Source organism: Oncorhynchus keta, chromosome 1 (genome assembly GCF_023373465.1).
Source record: "Oncorhynchus keta strain PuntledgeMale-10-30-2019 chromosome 1, Oket_V2, whole genome shotgun sequence".
NCBI lineage: Eukaryota > Metazoa > Chordata > Actinopteri > Salmoniformes > Salmonidae > Oncorhynchus > Oncorhynchus keta.
In genome coordinates this window covers 56,352,884-56,379,247 of record NC_068421.1, presented here as the reverse complement: position 1 = coordinate 56,379,247, position 26,364 = coordinate 56,352,884, and the positions used below count along the sequence as shown (strand labels likewise).

At 42.8% G+C, this 26,364-nt stretch overlaps 2 protein-coding genes across 5 annotated transcripts in view; one reads left to right on the top strand and one right to left on the bottom strand.

Moving 5' to 3' along the window:
• Window positions 1–357: 357 nt before the first annotated feature.
• On the bottom strand, window positions 358–7,075 carry LOC118388621 (cystathionine gamma-lyase-like). 2 transcript variants are annotated; one of them, XM_035777868.1, is made up of 12 exons: window positions 6,649–7,071; window positions 6,124–6,205; window positions 5,871–5,966; window positions 5,612–5,721; window positions 5,100–5,234; window positions 4,227–4,284; window positions 4,064–4,141; window positions 3,616–3,768; window positions 3,228–3,349; window positions 2,954–3,006; window positions 1,375–1,513; window positions 358–1,144 (listed from the first exon to the last, which is right to left on the bottom strand). In XM_035777868.1, exons 1-12 carry the CDS (start codon window positions 6,823–6,825, stop codon window positions 1,130–1,132), a joined length of 1,218 nt encoding a protein of 405 aa, XP_035633761.1. In that variant the 5' UTR covers window positions 6,826–7,071; the 3' UTR covers window positions 358–1,129. The 2 variants fall into 2 exon arrangements, with proteins under 2 accessions (XP_035633761.1, XP_035633770.1); XM_035777877.2 differs by lacking the exons at window positions 358–1,144; window positions 1,375–1,513 and adding an exon at window positions 1,534–2,702 and having other exon boundaries at window positions 6,649–7,075.
• Window positions 7,076–10,457: 3,382 nt separating this feature from the next.
• The window catches only part of LOC118388619 (ankyrin repeat domain-containing protein 13C-like), an 84,968-nt gene continuing 69,061 nt past the window's right edge, over window positions 10,458–26,364 (top strand). Inside the window, exons 1-2 of one of the 3 annotated variants that reach the window (XM_052528552.1) lie at window positions 10,472–11,198; window positions 23,216–23,257. In XM_052528552.1, coding sequence (XP_052384512.1) covers window positions 10,817–11,198; window positions 23,216–23,257 — 424 coding nt within the window. In that variant the 5' untranslated portion in view covers window positions 10,472–10,816. Of the gene's footprint in view, window positions 11,199–17,011; window positions 19,165–23,215; window positions 23,258–26,364 lie in introns of those variants that run through there. The other 2 variants (XM_052528554.1, XM_052528553.1) reach the window with 2 other exon arrangements.

Genomic DNA, 26,364 nt, shown 5'->3' with positions numbered 1-26,364 from the left:
AATTGAGGACAGATTTTACAAAGGTCTTTTATTGTAAAATCGAGAAATGTACAAAATCAGGTGACATAAGTACACTATGGCTAAAAGATTATCCATGTCTTGAGTCTGCATAAAGTTACCAGGTGGCACTAGAGCAGGGCTCTCCAACCCTGGTCCTGGAGAGCTACCTTGCTGTGGGTTTGTTGTAGTAACCAACCCTGGTCCTGCTCGTGGCTAATGCTAGACCCGGATGTTGCGTAGCTGCTAAAACAAGGTTATTTTACTCCATTGTTTATATTAAAAGACAAAGTTGCCGGCTAGGCCACATTTTAATAGTGGAAGAAATGGAGACCGGTTTCAGGAAGTGAAAGGCACAGGTTAATGTACTGCAAACTGATTTTATTGAGTTTGGTAATGGTCACATGATCAAACGAGGTCTTTCCCAAACAAAGCACATTGAGTAGCAGGCAGATGCAGTATATGTGATAGATTACACCGTCAGATGAGAGCTCCAACATGTGGGGTTGGTTCTCCTCAGATAGAAAACCCTGATGTCACTGTGTTTTGATCAGAGAACAAGCCCGTTAGTGAACTCTGAGTAGAGTTCAACACCACATAGCTCAAAATAATCCTACCACAGCACTAGTTTGTCATTCCATTAAAAATATAAAACTGCTCGGCAAGGACAAACTGGCACTGGCCAACTTTAAGACAAACTCTGGGGGACAAAGCTTCCCTACGCTCCCTTTACTAGGCATACATTATCCATCTAGGCATACTATCCAGACATTTCCAGAGCAAGATCTTCTGGTTCATTAGTTCAAGTTAACTAAATGAAGCCGAAAGTAACTCATGTTTTGCTTACTCTAGTGTCCCGGATACTAGTTTAGATAAGGTTCTTATTCAAATTCACAATGCCCTGTCAACACCCTCCAAAACAAAACATTAAAATGCAAAAGCAACCAAATGGATTAAAAAGTCCTTGGAAGTGCTGATAAAAACGGTATCCAAAGAATCAATTAAATAATTAAGGAGTCATGTTTAAATAGCAGGTTGTTCCCTGATGATTTCATCATCATTTGTGTGCGTTGTGCTAAAGCGCCGCTCCGTCCCGCTGACGACAGACCACCTCTGATCATGGCTGAAGATATTACTTCTTTGGATGCTGCTCAAAATAAGGAGGGAATAAATCAACAGATGGAAACAACTGTGTGGTCAGGATATTCAGTGGATCTGCTAGATGTGTGGGGGAAAAAAATATTCCAGGGATAATTATCACTTCTTGACCAGGACCCATTTGTCTGGACTTGGTATAGATGCTGGGCAGAAATCTGTGGTTCTTGGTGTTAGGCTAGCTGAATTGAGACCTGTTTTTAGGGAGTGTAGTGTACTTACAGCGGCGTTCAGGGCTTGTTCCAGGTCCTCGATGATGTCCTGCTCGTCCTCCAGCCCCACGGACAGACGGACCATTGTGTCACTGATCCCAAGGGCCGCCCTATCACTCTCAGGAACAGACGCATGGGTCATTATCGCCCTGAGAGAGGGAAATAAATAGCTCACTATTCAAACCAAAAAAAAGTGCATTTCTGATTAAAGGCCAAGTTATGCAGGGGTGTGTATGTTGTGCCTCAATTAGAGTATCTTGAAAGCACTTAGACATTTTATCATGACTCTATTGATCAGAGGCCGTCGGCGCTCTTTTAAAAAGGTCCTTACTACTGAAATGTGTCTGTTCCAGGTGCACAGGAGTCAAAATAAGAATACTGGAAGGAGACCCGCACACTGTCAAAGGGTGTAGATACAAAACTGAGGCTTGAATGCCAAATACATTTACATAATTTAGGAGACTCTTATCCAGAGCGACTTAGGGAATTCATCTTAAGAGTGCCAGGTGGGACAACCACATTACACAGGCATAGAAAGTACATTATTCATCAATATCGTAGCTATCATCAGTAGAGAGGGCTAGAAGGGGGATTATTTAAGATACTTTTTGAAGAGGTAGGGTTTGATGTTTCAGAGCTGGTTCCACTATTGGGGTGTCAGGACAGAAGAGCTTGGACTGGGCTTAACCTGTGGGGAGTTATTCACAAATACGGTTTAATATGTAAGATGGCAAAATAATGTAATATTATATTTTGTGTGCCCTGGTCCTGTAAGAGCTCTTTGTCACTTCCCACAAGCTGGGTTGTGACAACTCACCCATTCTTGTGTTTTAATAAAATGTAGTGTGTGTGGCAGGCTTACAATGTAAAAAAAAAATAATAATAATAAAATAAAATTTGAGAGTGTGCTGACCCTGGTGCTAGAGGGGGTATGCAGCTGGAGGTTGAATGTTTGAGTGTCATCTGTATAGCAATGATAGCTCAGTCATATCCTCACATGGTCTCCTGAGTGACTTGGTTTATCGAGAGAAGAGGGACTAGAACCAAGCCCTGGGGGACACCAGTAATGAGTGTACGTGGTGCAGACACAGATCTTCTCCACGTCACCAGGCAGGAGCGGCCTGCCAGGTAGGATCTAAGAAGCAGGTGTGTGCACCAACAATTTACACTGATGGCGTGAGGCCACAACGTTTGTTTTCACCTTTTATTTATTCCCTTTCTTGCATTATGATATTCTTTGGGCACCGTGATGTTTCCATTAAACATCTTTATTTTGCATTCAAGCCTCAGTTTTGGATCCATTTATTTTTGACAGTGTGCAGGTCTCCATTTCTTCCACTATTAAAACAGGTTAAATGTTTGTCTGATTCAAGTTGGTTCAAAATAAATACAATTATCTTAACCACTGCTGCCCCCTTATGACATTGTTGAAAGTTAAGCAATTAAAATACTGAACATTTTCATACTACAGCATATTAATTGGTTCAGCTGAAACATTGTAATTAACGAGACTAGTGAAATAGTGAATGAATGGTAATATTGTAGCAGTTTAATGTTCATGTTTATTGATGATATTTGGGTATACTTACGGATGCTCTGCCAAGCTTTCATAACCGCCGAGGCTCTCGGCAAGTGCAAATAACTTGAAAAAAAAAAAAACAGCACATTGTTATTGCAGTGTCCATCTGTGATTGAAGCAACACATACTGTAGTAAAATACAATAATGCCCGATTCATACTATAGAGCTGATCCTTGCAGTCACTTCCAGCAACTACGTTGTATGCATAACCATATCAGCCCAGTACAGCTCGTCTTGGCATTGTCGTGTCAATCACACATGAGCATCTCAATTTTGTAATTACCTTTAAGTTGCTGAGGAACATGGTGGCGTTCTCCAGTTTTCCCTTTATGTAGAAGGTGATCATCCCTGGGCAGCCTGTGCACTGTTTCTTCATCAGCTCGTGCTGGGGGTGGGAGGGCAAGCCTGTAGAGTGGAGAGGGAATAAGAGGAAAACCAAATCGGACAACTGTTAGATTCAATGACCACAAGGTGCAGTCCATTCAATCAGAAAATGAGGGTAACTGGAGATGCATGTGCTGTGTGACTGAACTGTGTTTATACTGGCCCAGGGAATTACCAGAGTGACTACATTGATATTTATATCATCCAGAAAGCAGGTCATGTCAAAATATGTTACATGTGTTTTATACAACATACAGAAATACTAGTTTGATATCCAGAGACGTCACCTGGGAAGATGACTTGGTCCACCCTGGGGTCGGCCTCCAGGAACTTGGCCGCTGCCAGGGCGTTCTTGAAGTGCTGCCTCATGCGCAGGTGCAGGGTTTTCAGGCCGCGGTTACACAGGTAGCAGTCAAAGGGGGACGGCACCGCTCCGAGGGCTTTAGGATCAGGATTAAGGCACAATAAGGAAGAACAAAGTCTTACAAAACCTACCAATCAGCCCCTCAGACAAACAACCAACAAGAGTGCTACACAAAGCCTTCTTTATCGGCGGTTTAGAATTGGTGGAAAGCCCTGGCATCACGAGCATGTGCGGATGTTTGAGCGAAAGTAGGTCACAAGAGTTGATCAACTGCGCCGATGAGTGCTTCGAATCATAGTAGGGTAAAAAAGTTGACTGTTTATCACCTAAACATACATGTATTTTTGCAAGTTGCTATTCATTCATCTCACCGTTCTGTAGAAACCTCAGTCGGTCATACAGGTCCTCCCGGTTCACAGACACCAGGCCCATTACAACGTCACTGTGACCTGTCAATCAAATATTTAAACTCATTTGATCAAACCCAATGGGAATTCTCTTCAGTCAACATCGATGTACAAACTGTGTACCTACCATTCATGTACTTAGTAGCGGAATACATGCATATGTCCGCGCCGAGGGCCAGGGGGCGCTAAAGAGCAAGAGACAAGCAGAGTACATTTGGGTTAATCAATGACTGTTTGAGCCGGTCTGTGAGGAGAGGAAATGACTGGGTGTGTTAGGAAGCTTAAGAGAGCGTGAAATTAAAGGAACATCCACTTCAAATCATTAGGCTTGATTCATCTCCAACGGCCACTGGGCTGAATGGAGCAATGCATAACAAACATAATACAGTACCGGTCAAAAGTTTGGAAAACATCCACTCATTAAAGGGTTATTTATTTTTACTATTTTCTACATTGTAACAAACTATTAAAATCTCACACATCCTGTGGCAAATCCTGTGGCGGCAGTCATGAGCTCCATCTTCATCATAGCGCTTGATGGTTTTTGCGACTGCACTTGAAGACACTTAAAGTTCTTGAAATTTTCCAGATTGACTGACCTTCGTGTCTTAAAGTAATGATGGACTATTGTTTCTCATTGCTTATTTGAGCCGTTCTTGCCAAAATAGTATTTTACCACCCCTACCTTGTCACAACACAACTGATTGGCTCAAAAGCATTAAGGAAAGAAATTCCACAAATTAAGAAGGCACACCTTTTAACTGAAATGCATTCCAGGAGAATATCTCAGAGTGTGCAACGCTGTCATCAAGGCAAAGGGTGGCTACTTTGAAGAACCTAAAACATTTTTGTTTAACACCTTTTTGGTTACTACATGATTCCATGTATTATTTCATAGTTTGTAGAAAATGTCATACAATGTAGAAAAATAGTACAAAATAAAGAAAAGCGCTGGAATGAGTAAGTGTCCAAACTTTTGACTGGTACTGTATAAACAAACCTGGAAGTAGGCCGACATGAAAGTGTTGTCCACAACCACCACGGTATTAGGGTTGTGTTGGTGGACCACATCTGCACAGGCCTGGATATCCACCACTTTCATGGTGGGGTTGGTGGGGGTCTCGATCCATACCAACTACATAAAGAGAAAATAAAAGAGCATATTTGTTTTTAAATAGAAGGTCAACAGGTGTTTGGGTTTCATAGTTTGGCTCCCAACCAAAAACTCCCGCAGCTGTAACATGTAGGTCATAAACTGTAGTCATTTGGAGAGTGAAACAAGTCACAGGGAGAGTGAAGCACCTCTTATTGAGTTCTCAAATGGAGTCCGATGACTCACGGCAAAGCTCAGGATGGAGCACTTAACATAGTACAAAAGGGGGGAATAAAAAATAGCGCTGATGCTGGATGACGTCTATTCTTGTGAGAATAAGAAACCTGAAACCTGGGTTGATTTAGGCAAAAAATAAATAGTGAAATAAGGTAATTAAGTAGACTTAGAATTCCACTCACTTTTGTGTTTGGCTTAAGAGCAGCCTGGAGCAAATCGATTTTGGTGCAATCAGCAAAGGACACAACCAAGCCAACTTCTGAAGCAATCTTTCGGAAATAACGATTGGTACCTTGGAGAGAAAAATCATAATCTATTACTGCTTCATGGTCATATGCATCAAATATAAAAACTTAGATGTGTGTGGTCTTTCACCCACAACGTTGTCTACCATTTCGGTGGATCTCTAGACAGTTTTAGACACTGTGGGCCATGTCTTACCTCCATACACATCGTTCATGCAGACAATGCCATCTCCAGCTTTCAGCATGTGAGAGATGGTCATAGTCGCAGCCAGCCCAGAGGCGAGAGCAAGACCTACACAGGAAATTCAGTTAAAGACAGTTCAAAGAACACGTCGTCACGAGGCTAGTTACAAGTCTATTTTCGACCTTTTAGACTATACATTCTCTAACGTGTTCAATTTGATTAGATACAAATTCACGAGGTAATGGTGTCTGACATTAACACATACAGTGTTTTGCTCCATCCAGAGCAGCAACAGCTTTCTCCAGGCAGTTTCTGGTCGGGTTTCCACTCCGACTGTACTCAAAACCCTGATGAGAAGATACATTACATGTAGAGAGCACACATTTGCCACAGCTTCTATAGATAAACAGATGCTGGTACTGATGATCACCTGCCCATTAATGATCCGGTAAAATCTAATAAATTGTTCACCTTCACTTTTCCATATTCGTCACAAAAAAAAAAAAAAAAGCTCATTTCCCCATCACTGTCAGAGGTTGCGCAGACAACATTCTGACTGTGTAATAAAATGGGTAACGGATGTGCTAGGCAGGGAAAGACTAGCAACCATACTTTCATACATAAGAATATTAACATCAACATTTTCCCTGAAAATACGTTGAACGGGACCGGTGCAGTATACCGGATTGGTATAAAGACACCCTATACGGAACTAACAGCCTTCGATACCCTATACGGAACTAACAGCCTTCGATACCAGACACCAAGGTTATTGCATCAGGCAACTTACAGCATGATCTCCAGGTCTATACTGCTTGAACGTGGTGGACAGAGAAATAGGTGGTACTACGGCCATAGATTTCCATTGCTCCGGTTCTTGCCCAACGTGGATCGCCTCTGTTGCGAAAGATTTGAACTGCGGGTGGAAACCGGTGGACAAGTCGTTTTGGTGGTGTGAAGAAGCCATGTGTTGCAAATCCAGTCCGGTTCCCTGAGAGTGATGTGTCGCTATGTTTTACGGTTGAATACTCATAATGAAAAGTGCATTTAACAGCGACGTGTAACGCCCAAATCCTTTCTAACCCAATCACCACTTCTCTACAAGGGGAGGATGGTACCGATTGGTATTTCAGACCTCCCGTAACCCGAGTTAGCTCGTGGCTTGTTTGCTATGCTTGCTTGCATGGTTTAATTTTCCACTGCAATGGTGGTATGATGCATGGTTTAAGCCAATAGGAGGAAGAGTATGCGGCGTTATATATTTACATCCGCGCCGGGGCGGACTGGCTATCTGGCATTTTGGTAGGCTGGTCCATTCTCAGCCCAGTGGGCCTGTCCAACTTGGTTTTTTTTTTAAAGCAAAATTTGAATTATCTGGTTGGCAATGGGGGCCTCCAGAAAAAAATGGCCCGGTTTTGGAGCCTTGGGGGGGGGGGCCTCAAGGGAAGGGAAAAATGGGCCGGTGTGTTAGCAATGCCGGTGCAGTTTTCTGGTCCCAGTCCGCCCCTGATTACATACAAATCATATTGTTCTTAGTTTCAAAGTAATCTAAGACACATTTATACCACTAATTTGTTGAAGACAGTTTAGTGTATTTTTTTCCACATTCATAAACATATACACAGAGAGTTATTATAACACATTTGTTGAGTGTTTCAGGCAGAAGACAGTTTGACTGTAAAGTAAAATGTTAAAGTTTATAGATCGACAGTCCTTCTAGGGTCTTACTCTATAACCACAGGCTATGCACCTGGCAAAATATTTCTTTATCGGAGTTATACAGTGGTGTAAAAATACTTTAAAGTACAACTTGTTTTTTTGGTATCTGTACTTTACTATTTATATGTTTGGCAACTTTTACTTTTACTTCACTACATTCCTAAATAAAATTATGTACTTTTTACTCCATACATTTTCTCTGACACCCAAAAGTGCTTGTTACATTTTGACAGGAAAATGGTCCAATTCACACACTTATCAAGAGAACATCCCTGGTCATCCCTACCTCCTCTGATCTGGCCGACTTACGAAACACAAATACATTGTTTGTAAATTATGTCTGAGTGTTGGAGCGTGCCCCTGGCTATCCATCAATAAAAAACGTATCACTTTTACAATTCAGAAGGACTGTTTTGAGATAACAGCACCTACATTTGGTACGGGGGTAGGTTCATGTACCCTGAAAATAATTAGCTATAGAGCCACCATAGATTTGCCCCCTGGGGGTCATGGCAGACATTTTACAAAATGGCCCCCAACGGTAAAACTGTTTTACAATTCAGAAGGACTATTTTTATATTAAAAGTACCACATTTGTCAGAGAGGCACATTTATATACCTTGGAAAGGTTTCATTATGGAGCCACCACAGATTTTGCCCTTGGGGGCTGTAGCTAGGACCCCAGGGTTCCGTTCTAGAAGTACACTTTTCAATGTGCTCATAGGACAATTTCGTTATTGCAGTTTAGCTACAGTCGAGCCCAAAAATACATTTCCCATAGATGGCCACATAGAGAAGTCCATTTAGAAAAGTCCTAAAATTACACTTTTCGTCTTCGAGGCCAATTTTTTTCTCCATCACTCACACTGAAGATATTCATATTTTATATTCATCCAATTTCTGTCATGTTTCTTGATGACGTCTCCGCTGCTCCAGTGCTGCTCCGGGTGCTGAATATTTAAGTGTCTTTGAACGGGGTATGGTAGTAGGTGCCAGGTGCACTGCTTTGTGTCAAGAACGGCAAGCTGCTGGGTTTTTCCACACTCAACAGATTCCCGTGTGTATCAAGAATGGTCCACCACCCAAACTCAATATTCCCAAGACCTGTGCCTCGACACAATCCTGTATCGGAGCTCCATAGATAATTCCTTCGATCTCATTGCTTGGTTTTTGCTCGGACATGCACCGTCAACTGTGGGACCTTATGTAGACAGGTGTGTGCCTTTCCAAATCATATCCAATTATCACGTTTCAGGTATGACCCAGATGCAGACAGTGTCGAAAAAACAAAAGTTTATTTTGAATACAGGGGCAGGCAAACGACAGGTCAAAGGCAGGCAGAGGGCAGTAATCCAGAGAACGTGCAAAGGTTCCAGAATGGCAGGCAGTCTCAGGGTCAGGGCAGACAGAAGGGTCAAAACCGGAAGACGTGCTGCACCATGGGCTGGGCCATCACTTTGGCAGAGGGTAACTTTGGAAGAGGAATGAAGTGGAAAACCGATCCACAACGGTCAAGGTGGCAAAGTCCAGCGATGGTGAAGGACAGGCAGAGGTTGGAAGATTCCAGCCGGAGCTTGCTGAGGAGTCTTGTTCTGTGCAAGACCATGCAAGCGACAACGAATACGGAGACGTCAGAAACCATGGTAGTCCACCAAAAGCGTTGTCGCACAAAAGCCAGGGTCCAACGGGAGCCCGGGTGGCAGGCTAGCCTAGAGGAGTGGGCCCACGTCAGGCACGGACATCTGGTTATCTGGACTCCCCCCCCGGGGTTTGGCTGGGAACATTGACCCAGATGCAAATGACTGCTGTCTGAACATAAATCTGATTTAGTTACTTGTAACATGCTGTTTGGACCATCATCATTCCAAAACAGATTTGAAAAACAAGCATTAAGGCCTTCAGTGTGAACAAGGCTTAAGTGTCACCTATGAGTTGTAACTGTGGATGCTATATCGGTCTATGGTTGGGATGAGTTGAGCAGTGTGTCATTTTCTTGGGAACAGGAATGATGGTGGTCATCTTAAAACGTGGGAATTGCAGACTGGGACAAGGAGAGGTTGAAAATTACTGTGAGCATACCTTCCAGCTGTTCTGCACATGCTCTGAGAATGCACCCTGGAATACCATCGGGCACCGCGGCCTTGCGGTATTGACCCGATTAAAGACTTTACTGACATTATCCTTGAAGAGCGAAATCACCCAATCTTCTGGGTCGGTGGTGGCCCTCACAACCAACACAATGTTATTGTCAAAGCGTACATACAATGCATACAATTCCACTGATTGTGCGTGTCAGTCAAGTGTTGTAACCATTCACTTTTTTGAGAACACTAGCATTTAACTTGTAGTTGCTAGTGTCCTAGTTTGCTTTGCAACATATATATTTTTTAAACTAATATTAATAACTTATTGATGCTTAGTGTGCATAATAGTAGCCAATGCATTTAATTATGAGTAGGCCTGAACACTGTAGCTATTGGGTTGTAATATTGTAACCACAGTGGTTCGTAATATCCCCTGATACAATGTAACTGTAAGCGTTTTCTTGTGGTGAAGGAGAGGCGGACCAAAACGCAACGTGGTGGTTATTCATAGTTCTTTAATATAGACACTAGACATGAATAAACTAACAAAACAAGAAATGTGGTGAAAACAAAACAGCCCTATTTGGTGCAAACACAGAGACAGGAACAATCACACACAAAACCCAACACCAAACAGGCTACCTAAATATGGTTCCCAATCAAAGACAATGACTAACACCTGCCTCTGATTGAGAACCATATCAGGCCAAACATAGAACTAGACAAACTAGACATGTAACATAGAATGCCCACTCAGCTCACACCCTGACCAACCAAAACATAGAAACATACAAAGTAAACTATGGTCAGGGTGTGATAGTAACCACCAGATAATAAATCTGTATCCGTTGTAAACTCTCGCGATACTACTGGCGGAAGATGGCAGATGCGCTCTGTAGGAGCCGCTTTATGCAGGGACAGTTTCGTCAATGAGAAGAAGGGGACAGAGTTCTGGTAGTTACTTAGTTATTGTGGAGTATTTGCTACCGATTTAAATTGCATTGTTATTTCATTGAAGAATTTGTGGTTTTCATGTTATGCAATCTACAGTTTTTGGGTGAACTACCATTTGCATTCTTGCCAACGAAATACATCTATTTGCCCAGTTGGTCATCGTCAACGGCACCCTCCGTTCTGCTGTCAATTGTTTAGAAAATGACCGGAGAAAAGATCCGCTCCCTGCGCAAGGATCATAAACCGAGTAAAGAAGAGGATTTACTGGAACCGGACGAGGAGGCTGCAACTGGGACATTTACTTTAACCAAGACTAATAATAAAGGCAAAGCAAGTAAAATCTTTAGCAATCACAAGTTGGTCAAATCTCCATCGGCACAGCAACAACATCAGAATCAGCAATCGCAGATAAATGCAAACACTAACACATTATCAACGGCGGACGTAATCGATGATAACAACAAAAACCCTATCATACGAACCCGCGAAGACTTTCCAGTCCATGAATGTGTATTCAAGGGGGATGTCCGACGCTTGTCCTCGCTCATTCGAACTCAGAATATCGCTCAGAAAGATATCCATGGTAAGACTCGAATTGCTCTTTATCTCCATGTTCCAAACTAGGATACTTAACCCGGTTGATACCGATACCGTCGCTAATATAGTTTTGTTTGAACTTTTCAGCTGTGTACTGCAGTTGAGATGCAGTTATACTACTCTGTAACTGCTGTTACAATGCTAAATGTCTGCAGTAAAAATAACTGTGTTATTTTGGATGCAGTATTTGCAGCATACTGCAGTTTTACGGCATTCTAACCACCGTTATACTACTGGGTACTCAGACAGCAATCTTTTTTCAACAGGGAATTTAGGGACACGTAACAATTTACTGGGGAAGGTGGGTTTGGCAGACTTTTTTTTGTTGCTTTGGGGAGGGTTGTGTGTTTTCTTTATTGGGCACAGGGAAGGGTAGTGTATTTTCCCCCTAGTTACATTCGCTAGTTGCAGGTTTTACTATATAATTTCTTCCATCCTAGCCAAATTTCTTAATCTGCTTGCATGCGCATCCCCTAAATTAAGGTGTTTTGGTACTTCCCATATGCACTATGCTTTTCCTTTTCAGTGTGCTAACTTTTATTGTAAACTGGGTGGTTTGAGCCCTGAATGCTGATTGTCTGAAAGCCGTGGTATATCAGACCATATACCACGAGTATGACAAAACATTTATTTATACAGCTATAATTACATAGGTAACCAGTTTATAATAGAAACAAGGCACCTCACGGGTTTGTGGAATATAATAATATTTATTTAACTAGGCAAGTCAGTTAAGAACAAATTCTTATTTACAATGACGGCCTACCAAAAGGCAAAAGGGGACGTAGGCTGGGATTAAATAAATAAAATAAAAATATAGGACAAAACACACATCACGAGAAGAAAGACAACACAACACTACATAAAGAGAGACCTAAGACAACAAATAGCATGGCAGCAACACAGGACAACAACATGGCAGCAACACAACATGGCGGTCCTTCTGTAGCTCAGTTGGTAGAGCATGGCGCTTGTAACGCCAGGGTAGTGGGTTCGATCCCCGGGACCACCCATACGTAGAATGTATGCACACATGACTGTAAGTCGCTTTGGATAAAAGCGTCTGCTAAATGGCATATATATATATGGCAGCAGCACAACATGATAGCAGCACAAAACAGGGTACAAACATTATTGGCACAGACAATAGCACAAAGGGCAAGAAGGTAGATACAGCAATACATCACGCAAAGCAGCCACAACTGTCAGTAAGAGTGTCCATGATTGAGTCTTTGAATGAAGAGAGTGAGATAAAACTGTCCAGTTTGAGTGTTTATTGCAGCTCATTCTAGTCGCTAGCTGCAGCAAGCTGAAAAGACGAGTGACCCAGGGATGTGTGTGCTTTGGGGACCTTTAACAGAATGTGACTTGCAGAACGGGTGTTGTATGTGGAGGATGAGGGCTGCAGTAGATATCTCAGGTAGGAGGAAGTGAGGCCTAAGAGGGTTTTATAAATAAGTATCGACCAGTGGGTCTTGTGATGGGCATACAGAGATGACCCGTTTACAGAAGAGTATAGAGTGCAGTGATGTTGCCAAAATACCACGACTAAGGGCTGTATCCAGGCTAGTCCACGTTGTGTCGTGCCTAAGAACAACCTTTAGCAGTGGTATGTTGGGCATATACCACACCCCCTCTGACCTTATTGCTTAACTATACCACAGGTCAGTATAGCCTACCAGTCTAACGGTTCATCCTGCCCTCCATACACCATTCATTGTGACAATAGTGCTTATTGGATAGTTTGTCCAGATCTGCAATAGGCTAACAATCATACCACACATAAAAGCATTCAAAGCTGCATCAATTTTGAATATTAACCCACAAGAACAAATAGGAATAGCTGATAGGCAGCAGAGAGGCCAGGTACTGTGTGAGTGAACAGTGAAGACATGACACACATCTCAAAAAGCTCCCCCTATTGATCATATTTAGGGACAATACAATTCTATTCTAGGCTGCAGTGAAAATGTCATTTGAATAACGTCTCAAAAGCCCTGATTTGACTATTTAATAAGATTAGGATCAGTTGTGGAACTACTCTGGAAAGCTTCAATATAGCCTTAACATTTATAATTTAACTTTTAAATTGTATGACCTTTTATATGTGACAGAAACACAACCAGTCACAATGTTTTAATCTGATTCGGCCACTTCAAAAGTCTCCTGTAGGCATGCACATGCTCATCCAAAATATAATTCCAGCATCCTCAAAATGGCTTGACATTAACCAGGTTTCCATTCAACCTTTTTATGTGAGTAAAGTAGCCTACATGTCAGATGTTTTTTTTCATGACAAAGCATGCAGTTTATTAGGCTACAGATGAAATAAGTTACGATGAACTTCACAGGGTGGTGAAAGTGCACAGTGATGCGCTTTATACTCCTATACAATGAATATCGAGGCTCTTATTTTGGTGACATGACGATCAATGCGATCAATGCTTGGCTGCCATTTGAGAAATTCTTGCACTTTTCTCCATAATCTCATCATGTAGTAGGCTATATCTGCGCTGTATCTGCAAGCTGTTGGCTAGTGTGCATGTGCCAATACCAGAGTGGGCACATAAAATTAGATTTATTGGTCACATACACGTGTTATTATTATTATTATTATTATTTAGCTGATGTTATTGCGGGTGTAGCGAAATGCTTGTGTTTCTAGCTCCAACAGTGTAGTAATATCTAACAATTTCACGACAATACACACAAATCTAAGTAAAGGAATGGAATTAAGAATATATAAATATATGGATGAGCAATGTCAGAGCGGCATAGACTAAGATACAGTAGAATAGAATGGATTACAGTATATACAGTGCCTTGCAAAAGTATCCACCCCCATGGCATTTTTCCAATTTTGTTGCATTACAACCTGTAATTTACATTTATTTTTATTTGGATTTCATGTAATGGACATACACAAAATAGTCCAAATTGATGAAGTGAAATTAAATAAAGTACTTTTTTTTTAAATAAAAAAAATTGAACGGAAAAGGGGTGCGTTCATATATATTCACCCCCTTTGCTATGAAGACCATAAATAAGATCTGGTGTAACCAATTTCCTTCAGAAGACACATAATTAGTTAAATAAAGTCCACCTGTGTGCAATCTAAGTGTCACATGATCTCAGTATATAAACTCAGCAAAAAAGAAACATACATTTTTCAGGACCCTGTCTTTCAAAGATAAGTCATACAAATCCAAACAACTTCACAGATCTTCATTAAACACTGTTTCCCATGAACATGCACCTGTGGAACGGTCGTTAAGACACTAACAGCTTACAGACGGTAGGCAATTAAGGTCACAGTTATGAAAACTTAGGACACTAAAGAGGCCTTTCTAGTGAAAAACACCAAAAGAAAGATGCACAGGGTCCCTGCTCATCTGTGTGAACGTGCCTCACGCCTGCTGCAAGGAGGCATGAAGACTGCAGATGTGGCCAGGGAAATAAATTGCAATGTCTGTACTGTGAGACGCCTAAGACAGCACTACAGGTAGACAGGAAGGACAGCTGATCGTCCTCGCAGTGGCAGACCACGTGTAACAACACCTGCACAGGATCGGTACATCCGAACATCACACCTGCAGGACAGGTACAGGATGGCAACAACTGCCCGAGTTACACCAGGAACGCACAATCGCTCCGTCAGTGCTCAGACTCTCCGCAATAGGCTGAGAGAGGATGGACTGAGGGCTTGTAGGCCTGTTGTAAGACAGGTCCTCACCAGACATTACCGGCAACAATGTCGCCTATGGGCACAAATTCACCGTCGCTGGACCAGACAGGACTGGCAAAAAGTGCTCTTCACTGACGAGTCGTGGTTTTGTCTCACCAGGGTGATGGTCGGATTCGTGTTTATCATTGAAGGAATGAGCGTTACACCGAGGGCTGTACACCACTGCAGCTGGTGGCCACACCAGATACTGATTGTTCCTTTGATTTGACCTACCCTTTGTTCAGGGACACATTCTTCCATTTCTCTTAGTCACATGTCTGTGGAACTTGTTCAGATTATGTCTCAGTTGTTGAATCTTGTTTTGTTCATACAAATATGCACACGTTAAGTTTGCTGAGAATACATGCAGTTGACAGTGAGTGGACATTTCTATTTTTTTGCTGAGTTTGTTCATACACCTGTTCTGAAAGGCCACAGTCTGCAATACCAATAAGCAAGGGGCACCAACAAGCAAGCGGCACTATGAAAACCAAGAGGCTCTCCAAACAGGTCAGGGACAAAGTTGTGGAGAAGTACAGATCAGGGTTGAGTTATAAAAATATATCCGAAACTTTGAACATCTCACGGAGTTCCATTAAATCCGTTATTAAAAAAAGGAAACCTGCCAAGAGAAGGACGCCCACCAAAACTCACAAACCAGGCAAGGAGGGCATTAATCAGAGAGGCAACAAAGAGACCAAATATAACCTTGAAGGAGCTTCAAAGCTCCACAGCGGAGATTGGAGTGTCTGTCCATAGGACCGCTTGAAGCCATACACTCCACAGAGCTGGGCTTTATGGAGGAGTGGCCAGAAAAAAATAAGCAAACATGTTTGGTGTTCGCCAATAGGCATGTGGGATACTCCCCGAACATATGGAAGAAGGTTCTCTGGTCAGATGAGACTAAAATGTAGCTTTTTGGCCATCAAGGAAAACGCTATGTCTGGCACAAACCCAACACCTCTTATCACCCTGAGAACACCATCCCAGTGAAGCATGGTGGTGGCATCATGCTGTGGGGATGTTTTTCATCGGCAGGGACTGGGAAACTGGTCAGAATTGAAGGAATGATGGATGGCGCTAAATACAGGGAAATTCTTGAGGGAAACCTGTTTCAGTCTTCCAGAGATTTGACACTAGGACGGAGGTTCACCTTCCAGCAGGACAATGACCCTAAGCATACTGCTAAAGCAACACTTGAGTGGTCCAAAACATTTAAATGTCTCGGAATGGCCTAGACAAAGCCCAGACCTCAGTCCAATTGAGAATCTGTGGTGTGACTTAAAGATTGCTGTACACCAGCGGAACCCATCCAACTTGAAGGAGCTGGAGCAGATTTCCCTTGAAGAATGGCCAAAACTCCCAGTGGCTAGATGTGCCAAGCTTGTAGAGACATACCCCAAGAGACTTGCAGCTGTAATTGCTGCAAAAGGTGGCTCTACAAAGTATTGACTTTTGGGGGGGGGCAACAGAATAGGAAAAATTCCAAGGGGGGTGAATACTTTCGCAAGCCACTGTACATATGAGATGAGTAATGCAAAATATGTAAACATTATTAAGTGACTAGTGTTCCATTTATACAAGTGGCCAGTGATTTCAAGTCTATGAATATAGGCAGCAGCCTCTAATGTGGTAGTGATGGCTATTGAACAGTCTGATGGCCTTGAGAAAGAAGCTGTTTTTCAGTCTCTTGGTCCCAGCTTTGATGCACCTGTACTGACCTCGCCTTCTGGATGATAGCGGGATGAACAGGCAGTGGCTCGGTTGGTTGTTATCCTTGATGATCTTTTTGGCCTTCCTTTGACATCAGGTGCTGTAGGTGACCTGGGTGGCAGGTTGTTTTCCCCCGGTGATGCGTTGGGCAGACCGCACCACCCTCTGGAGAGCCCTGCGGTTGCGGGCGGTGCAATTTCCGTACATGGCGGTGATACAGCCCGACAGGATTCTCTCAATTGTGCATCTGTAAAAGCTTGTGAGGGTTTTATGTGTCAAGCCAAATTTCTTCAGCCTCCTTAGGTTAAAGGAGAGGTGGGTGGACCATTTCAGTTTGTCAGTGATGTGTACGCAGAGGAACTTAAAGATTTCCAACTTCTCCACTGTGGTCCCGTCAATGTGGATAGGGGACTGCTCCCTCTGATGTTTCCTGAAGTCCACTATCATCTCCTGTGTTTTGTTGACGTTCCTGGCACCACACTCCCAGAGTCCTCACATCCTTCCTGTAGGCTGTCGCTTCATTGTTGGTAATCAAGCCTACTAGTGTTGTCTGCAAACTTGATGATTGAGTTGGAGGCGTGCATGGCCCGGCAGTCATGGGTGAACAGGGACTACATGAGGGGGCTGAGCAAGGGCCCCAGTGTTGAGGATCAGTGAAGTGGAGGTGTTGCTTCCTACCACCTGGGTGTGGCTGTGAGGAAGTCCAGGACCCACTTGCATAGGGCGGGGTTCAGACCCAGGGCTTCGAATTTAATGATGAGCTTGGAGGGTACTATGGTGTTGAATGCTGAGCTATAGTCAATGAACAGGATTCTTACATAGGTATTTCTCTTGTCCAGATGGAATAGGGCAGTGCACATTGCGATGGTGATTGCATCGTCTGTGGATCTATTGATGCAGTAAGCAAATTGAAGTGGGTCTAAGATGTCAGGTAAGGTAGAGGTGATATGATCCTTGACTAGTCTCTCAAAGCAATTGATGATGACAGAAGTGAGTGCTATGGGGAGATAGTCACTTAGTTCAGTTACCTTTGCTTTCTTGGGTACAGGAACAATGGTGGCCATCTTGAAGCATGTGGGGACAGCAGACTGTGATAGGGAGTTATTGAATATGTCCGTAAACACACCGGCCAGCTGGTGGACATGGCTAAGGAGGACATGGCTAAGGATGCCATCTGGGTCGGCAGCCTTGTAAGGGTTAACAAGCTTTAATGTCTTACTCACTTCAGCTACGGAGAAGGAGAGCCCACAGTCCTTGGTAGTGGGCCGCGTCAGTGGCATTGTGTTATCCTCAAAGCGGGCGAAGAAGGTGTTTAGCTTGTCGGTAAGCAAGACATCGGTATCCGCGACGTGGCTGGTTTTCCTTTTGTAGTCCGTGATTTTCTGTAGACCCTGCCACATTAGTCTTGTGTCTGAGTCATTGATTTGCAACTCCACTTTGTCTCTGTACTAAAGTTTTTCCAGTCTGATTGTCTTACGGAGGGAATAACTACACTGTTTGTATTCTGCCATATTCCCAGTAACCCTACCATGGTTAAATGTGATGGTTCACACTTTCAGTTTTGAGTGAATGCTGCCATCTATCCACGGTTTCTGGTTAGGTTAGGGTAGGTTTTAATAGTCACAGCGGGTACAACATCTCCTATACACTTCCTAATATACTCAGTCACCGTATCAGTAAATTTGTCAATGTTATTCCAGCTACCTGGAACATATCCCAGTCCGCGTGATCAAAACAATCTTGAAGCGTGGATTCCGATTGGTCAAACCAGCGCTGAATAGTCCTTAGCACATGTACTTCCTGTTTGAGGCATCCCGGAAGTTGGTGTAGCAGTGGTCGAGTGTTTTAGCAGCGCGATTACTGCAGTCAATATGTTGGTAGAACTTTGGTAGTGTTTTCTCAAATTTGCTTTGTTAAAATCCCCGGCTACAATAAATGCGGAATCAGGATATGTGATTTACAGTTTGCATAAAGTCCAGTGAAGTTCTTTGAGGGCCGTCATGGTATCGGCTTGAGGGGGAATATACACGGCTGTGACTATAACCGAAGAGAATTCTCTTGGGAGGTAATACGGTCGGCATTTGATTGTGAGGTATTCTAGGTCGTGTGAACAAAAGGACTTGTATGTTATCACAATCACACCATAAGTAGTTAATCATGAAACATACACCACCGCATTTCTTCTTCCCGGAGAGATATTTATTCCTTTTTGCGCGATGAACTTAGAACCCAACTGGCTGTATGGACTCAGACAGTATATCCTGAGAGAGCCATGTTTCCTTGAAACAGAGTATGTTACAACCCCGGATGTCCCTCTGGAAGGAAATCCTCACCCTCAGCTCATCAACTTTATTATCCAGAGATTGAACACTAGAGAGTAATATACTCAGAAGCAATGGGTGGTGTGCGCACCTCCGGGTACCTCTTCTCCACCGGCGATGTTTTGGGTCAGCCTCTGTAATCAGTTCAATTTCCCTGGGGGGAACGAACAAGGGATCCAATTCAGGAAATGCTGGTGAGTTACCGCTGCTCTGATATCCAAATGTTCTTCCCGGCTATATGTAATAACATCAAAAAATGTCTGGTCTAATAATGTAAGAAATAACACATTATAAAAACAAAATACTGTAAAGTAGACTAGGGGCTAGAAGCTCGGCTGCCCTATCTATCGGCACCATTTTTCACATTTCACATGTTTTACTGTGTTCAGAGTTTGTTATTGATGTGATTATGATATGCTATAGGTCAGGCCTTATTAGTCACGTGCATGCGATGCATAAGTGTCACGTAATAAGAATGAGGGCTGAGGGTATCAGGAATGCTTTTCCTTAACAAATGAAAGATTTCTGTAACAGAACTTTTCAATCAGAGAAAAAATAAGAAATAAACATATTAAAATATAAAACGCAACATGTAAAGTGTTGGTCCCATGTTTCATGAGCTGAAATAAAAGATCCCAGAAATGTTCCATACTCATAAAAATATTATTTTTCTCAAATGTTGTGTACAAATTTGTTTACATCCCTGTCAGTGAGCATTTCTCATTTGCCCAGATAATCTATCCACCTGACAGGTGTGGCATATCAAGAAGCTGATTACAGCATGATTATTACACAGTTGCACCTTGTGCTGGGGACAATAAAAAGGCAACTCTAAAATGTACAGTTTTGTCACACAACACAATGCCACAGACCTCACACATTTTGAGGGAGTGCGCAATTGGCATGCTGACTGCAGGAATGTCCACCAGAGCCATTTCCAGATAATTGAATGTTAATTTCTCTGCCATAAGCAGCCTCCAACATCATTTTAGAGAATTTGGCAGTACGTCCAACCAGCCTCAGAACCGCAGACCATGTGTAACCATGCCATCCCAGGACCTCCACATCCGGCCTCTTCCCCTGCGGGATGGTCTGAGACGAGCCTCCTGGACAGCTAATGAAACTGTGGGATTGTCAGAAACCGTCTCAGGGAAGCTCATCTGCATTCTCTTCGTCCTCACCAGGGTCTTGACCTCACTGCAGGTTTGCTTTGTAACTGACTTCGGTGGGAAAATGCTAACGCTTGATGGCCACTGGCATGATGGAGTAGTGTGTTCTTCATGGATGAATGTATGGCGTTGTGTGGGGCGAGCGGTTTGTGGATGTCGACGTTGTGAACAGAGTGTCCCATGGTGGCGTTGGGGTTATGGTATCGGCAGTCCACGAACACAATTACATTTTATCGATAACAATTTGAATACACAGCAGTGGAGGCTGCTGATGGGAGAACGGCTCATAATAATGTCCGGAACAGAGCAAATAGAAGGTCATCAAACAGAGATACCGTGACGAGATTCTGAGGCCCATTGTCGTGCCATTCATCCGCTGCCATCACCTCATGTTTCAGCATGATAATGCACGGCCCCATGTCGCACAGATCTGTACACAATTCCTGGAGGCTGAAAATAGCACAGTTCTTCCATGGCCTGCATACTCACCAGACAGGTCACCTGTTGACCATGTTTGGGATGCTCTGGATCGACGTGAATGACAGCATGTTCCAGTTCCCGCCAAAACATTCCACAGGCCACAATCAACAGCCTGATCAACTCTATGCGAAGGAGATGTGTTTGAGCTGCATGAGGGAAATGGTGGTCACACCAGATACGGACTGTTTTTTAATAAAATTCTAAAAACAACTTCTTTTAAATAGGCTAAACAGTCTGACAGGCACCATAATTGCTTCCAGTGGGCATATAATATTGCAACAACACAAACTGGATGGTTTTATGCACATCCAAACTTTTCACATTAGCTGGACAAAATCCAATAGAAAGAGAAGAGGAGAATGTCCACTCACTGTTATGATGCTCTCAAATAGGCCTATGTTTTATATGCACATTGGAACCATCTTACAGATCGCATTTACACTTCTCCAGAAGTTGCATTGCATGCGTGCCATGGACATTTTCACCAGAAACCCAGGACAGTGAATCATTCTAATACGTTTGGTTTTAATCAAATTAAATCAAAAAACAAGCTATCTATTTGTTTTTTAAACAACAACAAATACATGTCAAATCTAATGACATCATAAAATCAGCAGTATAAAAAAATGACTTGACGCATTGCTGTTGAACCAACCTTCGTTACAGTTGAAGTCGGAACTTTACATACACCTAGGTTGGAGTCATTAAAACTTGTTTTTCAACCAATCCACAAATGTCTTGTAAACAAACTATAGTTTTGGCAAGTCAGTTAGGACATCTACTTTGTGCATGATACAAGTAATTTTTCCAACAACTGTTTACACACAGATTATTTCACTGTATCGCAATTCGAGTGGGTCAGAAGTTTACATACACTAAGTTAACTGTGCCTTTAAACAGCTTGGAAAATTCCAGAAAATGATGTCATGGCTTTAGAAGCTTCTGATAGGCTAATTGACATCATTTGAGTCAATTGGAGGTGTACCTGTGAAATCAAATCAATCCCAGAACAGGAGCAAAGAACCTTGTGAAGATGCTGGAGGAAACAGGTACAAAAGTATCTACAGTATATCCACAGTAAAACGAGTCCTATATCGACATAACCTGAAAGGTTGCTCAGCAAGGAAGAAGCCACTGCCCCAAAACCGCCATAAAAAAGCCAAACTATGGTTTGCAACTGCACATGGGGACACAGATCGTACTTTTTGGAGAAATGTCCTCTGGTCTGATGAAACAAAAATATAATTGTTTGGCCATAATGACCATCGTTGTGTTTGGAGGAAAAAGGGGTGGCTTGCAAGCCGAAGAACGCCATCCCAACTGTGAAGCACGGGGGTGGCAGCATCATGTTGTGGGGGTGCTGTGCTGCAAGAGGGACTGGTGCACTTCACAAAATAGATGGCATCATGAGGTAGTAAAATGATGTGGATATATTGAAGCAACATCTCAAGACATCAGTCAAGAAGTTAAAGCTTGGTCGCAAATGGGTCTTCTAAATGGACAATGACCCCAAGCATACTTCCAAAGTTGTGGCAAAATGGCTTAAGGACAACTAAGTCTAGGTATTGGAGTGGCCATCGCAAAGCCCTGACCTCAATCCTATAGAATATTTGTGGGCAGAACTGAAAAAGCGTGTGCGAGCAAGGAGGCCAACAAACCTGACTCAGTTACACCCGCTCTGTCAGGAGGAATGGGCCAATATTCACCCAACTTTTTGTGGGAAGCTTGTGGAAGGCTACCCGAAACGTTGAACAATTTAAAGGCAATGCTACCAAATACTAACTGAGTGTATGTAAACGTCTGACCCACTGGGAATGTGAGAAAGAAATACAAGTTGAAATAAATCATTATCTCTACTATTATTCTGACTTTTCACATTCTTAAAATAAAGTGGTGATCCGAACTGGCCTAAAACAGAATATTTACTAGGATTAAATGTCAGGAATTGTGAAAAATGTAAATGTATTTGTCTAAGGTGTATATAAACTTCTGACTTCAACTGTAATAGGCTTAGGGTAAGGGTAGCCTATGGGGGGCTTGATTTTAAAAAGAAAATATGACATGTAAAACAAGCCATAGTTACAGGAAAAAAGCTTCTAAATATGAAGTTCACCGAGGTTCTCATCTCTCGTTTCATGATGTGCATGGACACGTAGCCTACATCACGGAGGGGGTTTTATGCACGTCCAAAGCATGGCTAAAATAATGTAGGCCTGCCTACAATACATAAATACAAATGGGATGTCACATCTTGTCCCATGCACATATCAGCAGTGTGCACCACCGCTATATAGGCTGCATTTCCGCTGTCAAAATTCATGCCATAACCAACTGCCTTACCACTAAAACCAGCTTTTGGTTGGTCTTAAATATCCCTACCAGCACTGCCTAAAATTAGCACTTTGGATAATGTTTTTAAACACACCTCAATTATTTCCACCCCTCCCATCTGAACACAAGCGTGCTGATGTTAGACAGGTACATTGCCGAACACAGCGTTAGTGCTGGATAATGTCAGTGCGGCAGTTTTTGTGTCTGTATGCAGGCCTAACTGTAATGCACAGTCTAAACTCTCTATTGTATTTATCCTCTTCAGGAAACACACCTCTACACCTCGCTGTCATGATGGGTCACAAAGGTGAGTAGTGCACTGAGTTCATTAGGGTGTTTGTGTGTGTGTGTCTCCGTGTGTGTGTGTCTCTGTGTGTGTGTGTGTCTCTGTGTGTGTGTGTGTCTCTGTGTGTGTGTGTGTGTGTGTGTCCGTGTGTGTATGTCTCCGTGTGTGTGTGCCTCTGTGTGTGTGTGTCTGTGGGTGTGTGTTTCTGAGAGTGTGTGTGTGTGTTGTGTCTGGCATGTGTGTGCCTGGTATGTCCATATGCGGAGGGTAAAGTGCCAGACTTGTGTCACAGATCACAGCTCTCTGAGGCAAACTCTAAAAGGCAGGATGCTCAACAGGTTGATCTTATGGATTTATAACTGACCAAAATAAGTTTGCACTGGCAACCCCTTTTTAATGGACTTGCCAACAGACTAAAACCCCTAGAGTGGACTCCCGTGCTAGAACGGACTGTCTCGAGAATAGTGAAGATTGCATAACTAGCCTAATATTGAATCTAAGGCTGCACAAAACAGAGACTCTCCATTGCCGCTTGTCTATGATCGAGATTGGTAAATGTGGCACATTTGGCACACACATACCCTGACTGATGAAACTTGGCAGTGATGATGATGAGCCTAGCTGTACAAATGACTAGAGATTTGTATCTCCTAAATGTACTCTGCAATGACTGTTGCAGATAATTCATGTTAGTGATCATCTCTCTGAATCAAGGAAGATACCGAGATGGTTTGATAAAGGGATTTTGTTCAAAGTCAGACTGTTCAAAAAGGTAGCTCGTCTATGCCAATGGTTTATACATTATATACACGTCATTGTTCTCATCCCAGAAATATCTAGGCAGAGACCATACCCTGTCTCATCAGTTCTGGCATGTTACATATTATTTTTATTTTATTTATACAGTGGAATAATATATAGCCTATGTGGGTAGTTTGACACAAATAACTACCCCCACAACTGCTAAAAGGCTTTGTGGAATCCATTAGTACATACATTTTTGTGTTGAGTTATATTGGCTTGACCGGAAACATACTTCTGAGTAAAATATTAATGGAATACCCCTTTACTAGATGCCAACATGTAATTTCACTGGGAGACTAAAGTACATGCTATTGAAAGATTTATGCATTTTTGCAGGGGACTTTTAGTGCACGATCTAGGCTTATGTATTTTTTTTAAAGTATATATATATATATATATATATATTTCACCTTTATTTAACCAGGTAGGCTAGTTGAGAACAAGTTCTCATTTACAACTGCGACCTGGCCAAGAATAAAGCAAAGCAGTTCGACACATACAACACAGAGTTACACATGGAATAAACAAACATACAGTCAATAATACAGTAGAAAGAAATCTATATACAGTGTGTGCAAATGAGGTAAGATAAGGGAGATAAGGCAATAAATAGGCCATGGTGGCGAAGTAATTACAATATAGCAATTAAACACTGGAGTGATTGATGTGCAGAAGATGAATGTGCAAGTAGAGATACTGGGGTGCAAAGGAGCAAGATCAATAAATAAATACCGCATGGGGATGAGGTAGTTGGATGGGCTATATTACAGATGGGCTATCTACAGGTGCAGTGATCTGTGAGCTGCTCTGACAGCTGGTGCTTAAAGCTAGTGAGGGAGATATGAGTCTCCAGCTTCAGTGATTTTTGCAGTTCGTTCCAGTCATTGGCAGCAGAGAACTGGAAGGAAAGGCGGCCAAAGGAGGAATTGGCTTTGGGGGTGACTTAGTGAGATACCTGCTGGAGTGCGTGCTACGGGTGGGTGCTGCTATGGTGACCAGTGAGCTGAGATAAGGCGGGGCTTTACCTAGCAGAGACTTGTAGATGACCTGGAGCCAGTGAGTTTGGCGACGAGTATGAAGTGAGGGCCAGCCAACGAGAGCGTACAGGTCACAATGGTGGGTAGTATATGGGGCTTTGGTGACAAAACGGATGGCACTGTGATAGACTGCATCCAATTTGTGTGTTGGAGGCTATTTTGTAAATGACATCGCCGAAGTTGAGGATCGGTAGGATGGTCAGTTTTTGCGAGGGTATGTTTGGCAGCATGAGTGAAGGATGCTTTGTTGCGAAATAGGAAGCTGATTCTAGATTTAATTTTGGATTGGAGATTCTTAATGTGAGTCTGGAAGGAGAGTTTACAGTCTAACCAGACACCTAGGTATTTGTAGTTGTCCACGTTCGGTTGAAGAGTATGCATTTAGTTGTACTTGCATTTGAGAGCAGTTGGAGGCAACGGCAGGAGAGTTGTATGGCATTGAAGCTCGTCTGGAGGTTAGTTAACAGAGTCCAAAGAGGGGCCAGAAGTATACAGAATGGTGTCGTCTGCGTAGAGGTGGATCAGAGAATCACCAGCAGCAAGAGCGACATCATTGTTGTATACAGAGAAGAGAGTCGGCCCGAGAATTGAACCCTGTGGCACCCCTATAGAGACTGCCAGAGGTCCAGACAACAGTGACACACTGAACTCTATCTGAGAAGTAGTTGGTGAACCAGGCGAGGCAGTCATTTGAGAAACCAAGGTTGTTTAATCTGCTGATAGAATGCGGTGATTGACAAAGTCGAAAGCCTTGGCCAGGTCGATGAATACAGCTGCACAGTAATGTCTCTTATCGATGGCAGTTATGATATCGTTTAGGACCTTGAGCATGGCTGAGGTGCACCCAGGACCAGCTCTGAAACCAGATTGCATAGCGGAGAAGGTATGGTGGGATTCGAAATGGTCGGTAATCTGTTTGTTAACTTGGTTTTCGAAGATCTTAAAAAGGCAGGGTAGGATATATATAGGTCTGTAGCAGTTTGGGTCTAGTGTGTCTCCCCCTTTGAAGAGGGGGATGATCGCGGCAGCTTTCCAATCTTTGGGAATCTCAGACGATACAAAAGAGAGGTTGAACAGGCTAGTAATAGTGGTTGCAACAATTTTGGCAAATAATTTTAGAAAGAGAGGTTCCAGATTGTCTAGCCCGGCTGATTTGTAGGGGTCCAGATTTTGCAGCTCTTTCAGAACATCAATTGTCTGGACTTGGTTGAAGGAGACATGGGGAGGCTTGGGCCAGTTGCTGTGGGATGCCGGGCAGTTGACTGGGGTTTGGATAGCCAGGTGGAA

Bases quoted from the DNA above. Each gene is read 5' to 3' on its own strand.
- LOC118388621 (XM_035777868.1), bottom strand. From the start codon at position 6,825: ATGGCTTCTTCACACCACCAAAACGACTTGTCCACCGGTTTCCACCCG. The intron at 3,769-4,063 runs GTGAGATGAATG...CTGATCCTAAAG, and splicing joins ACTGAGGTTTCTACAGAACG to CCCTCGGAGCGGTGCCGTCC. The intron at 1,514-2,953 runs GTAAGTATACCC...TCCCTCTCTCAG, and splicing joins GAAAGCTTGGCAGAGCATCC to GGCGATAATGACCCATGCGT.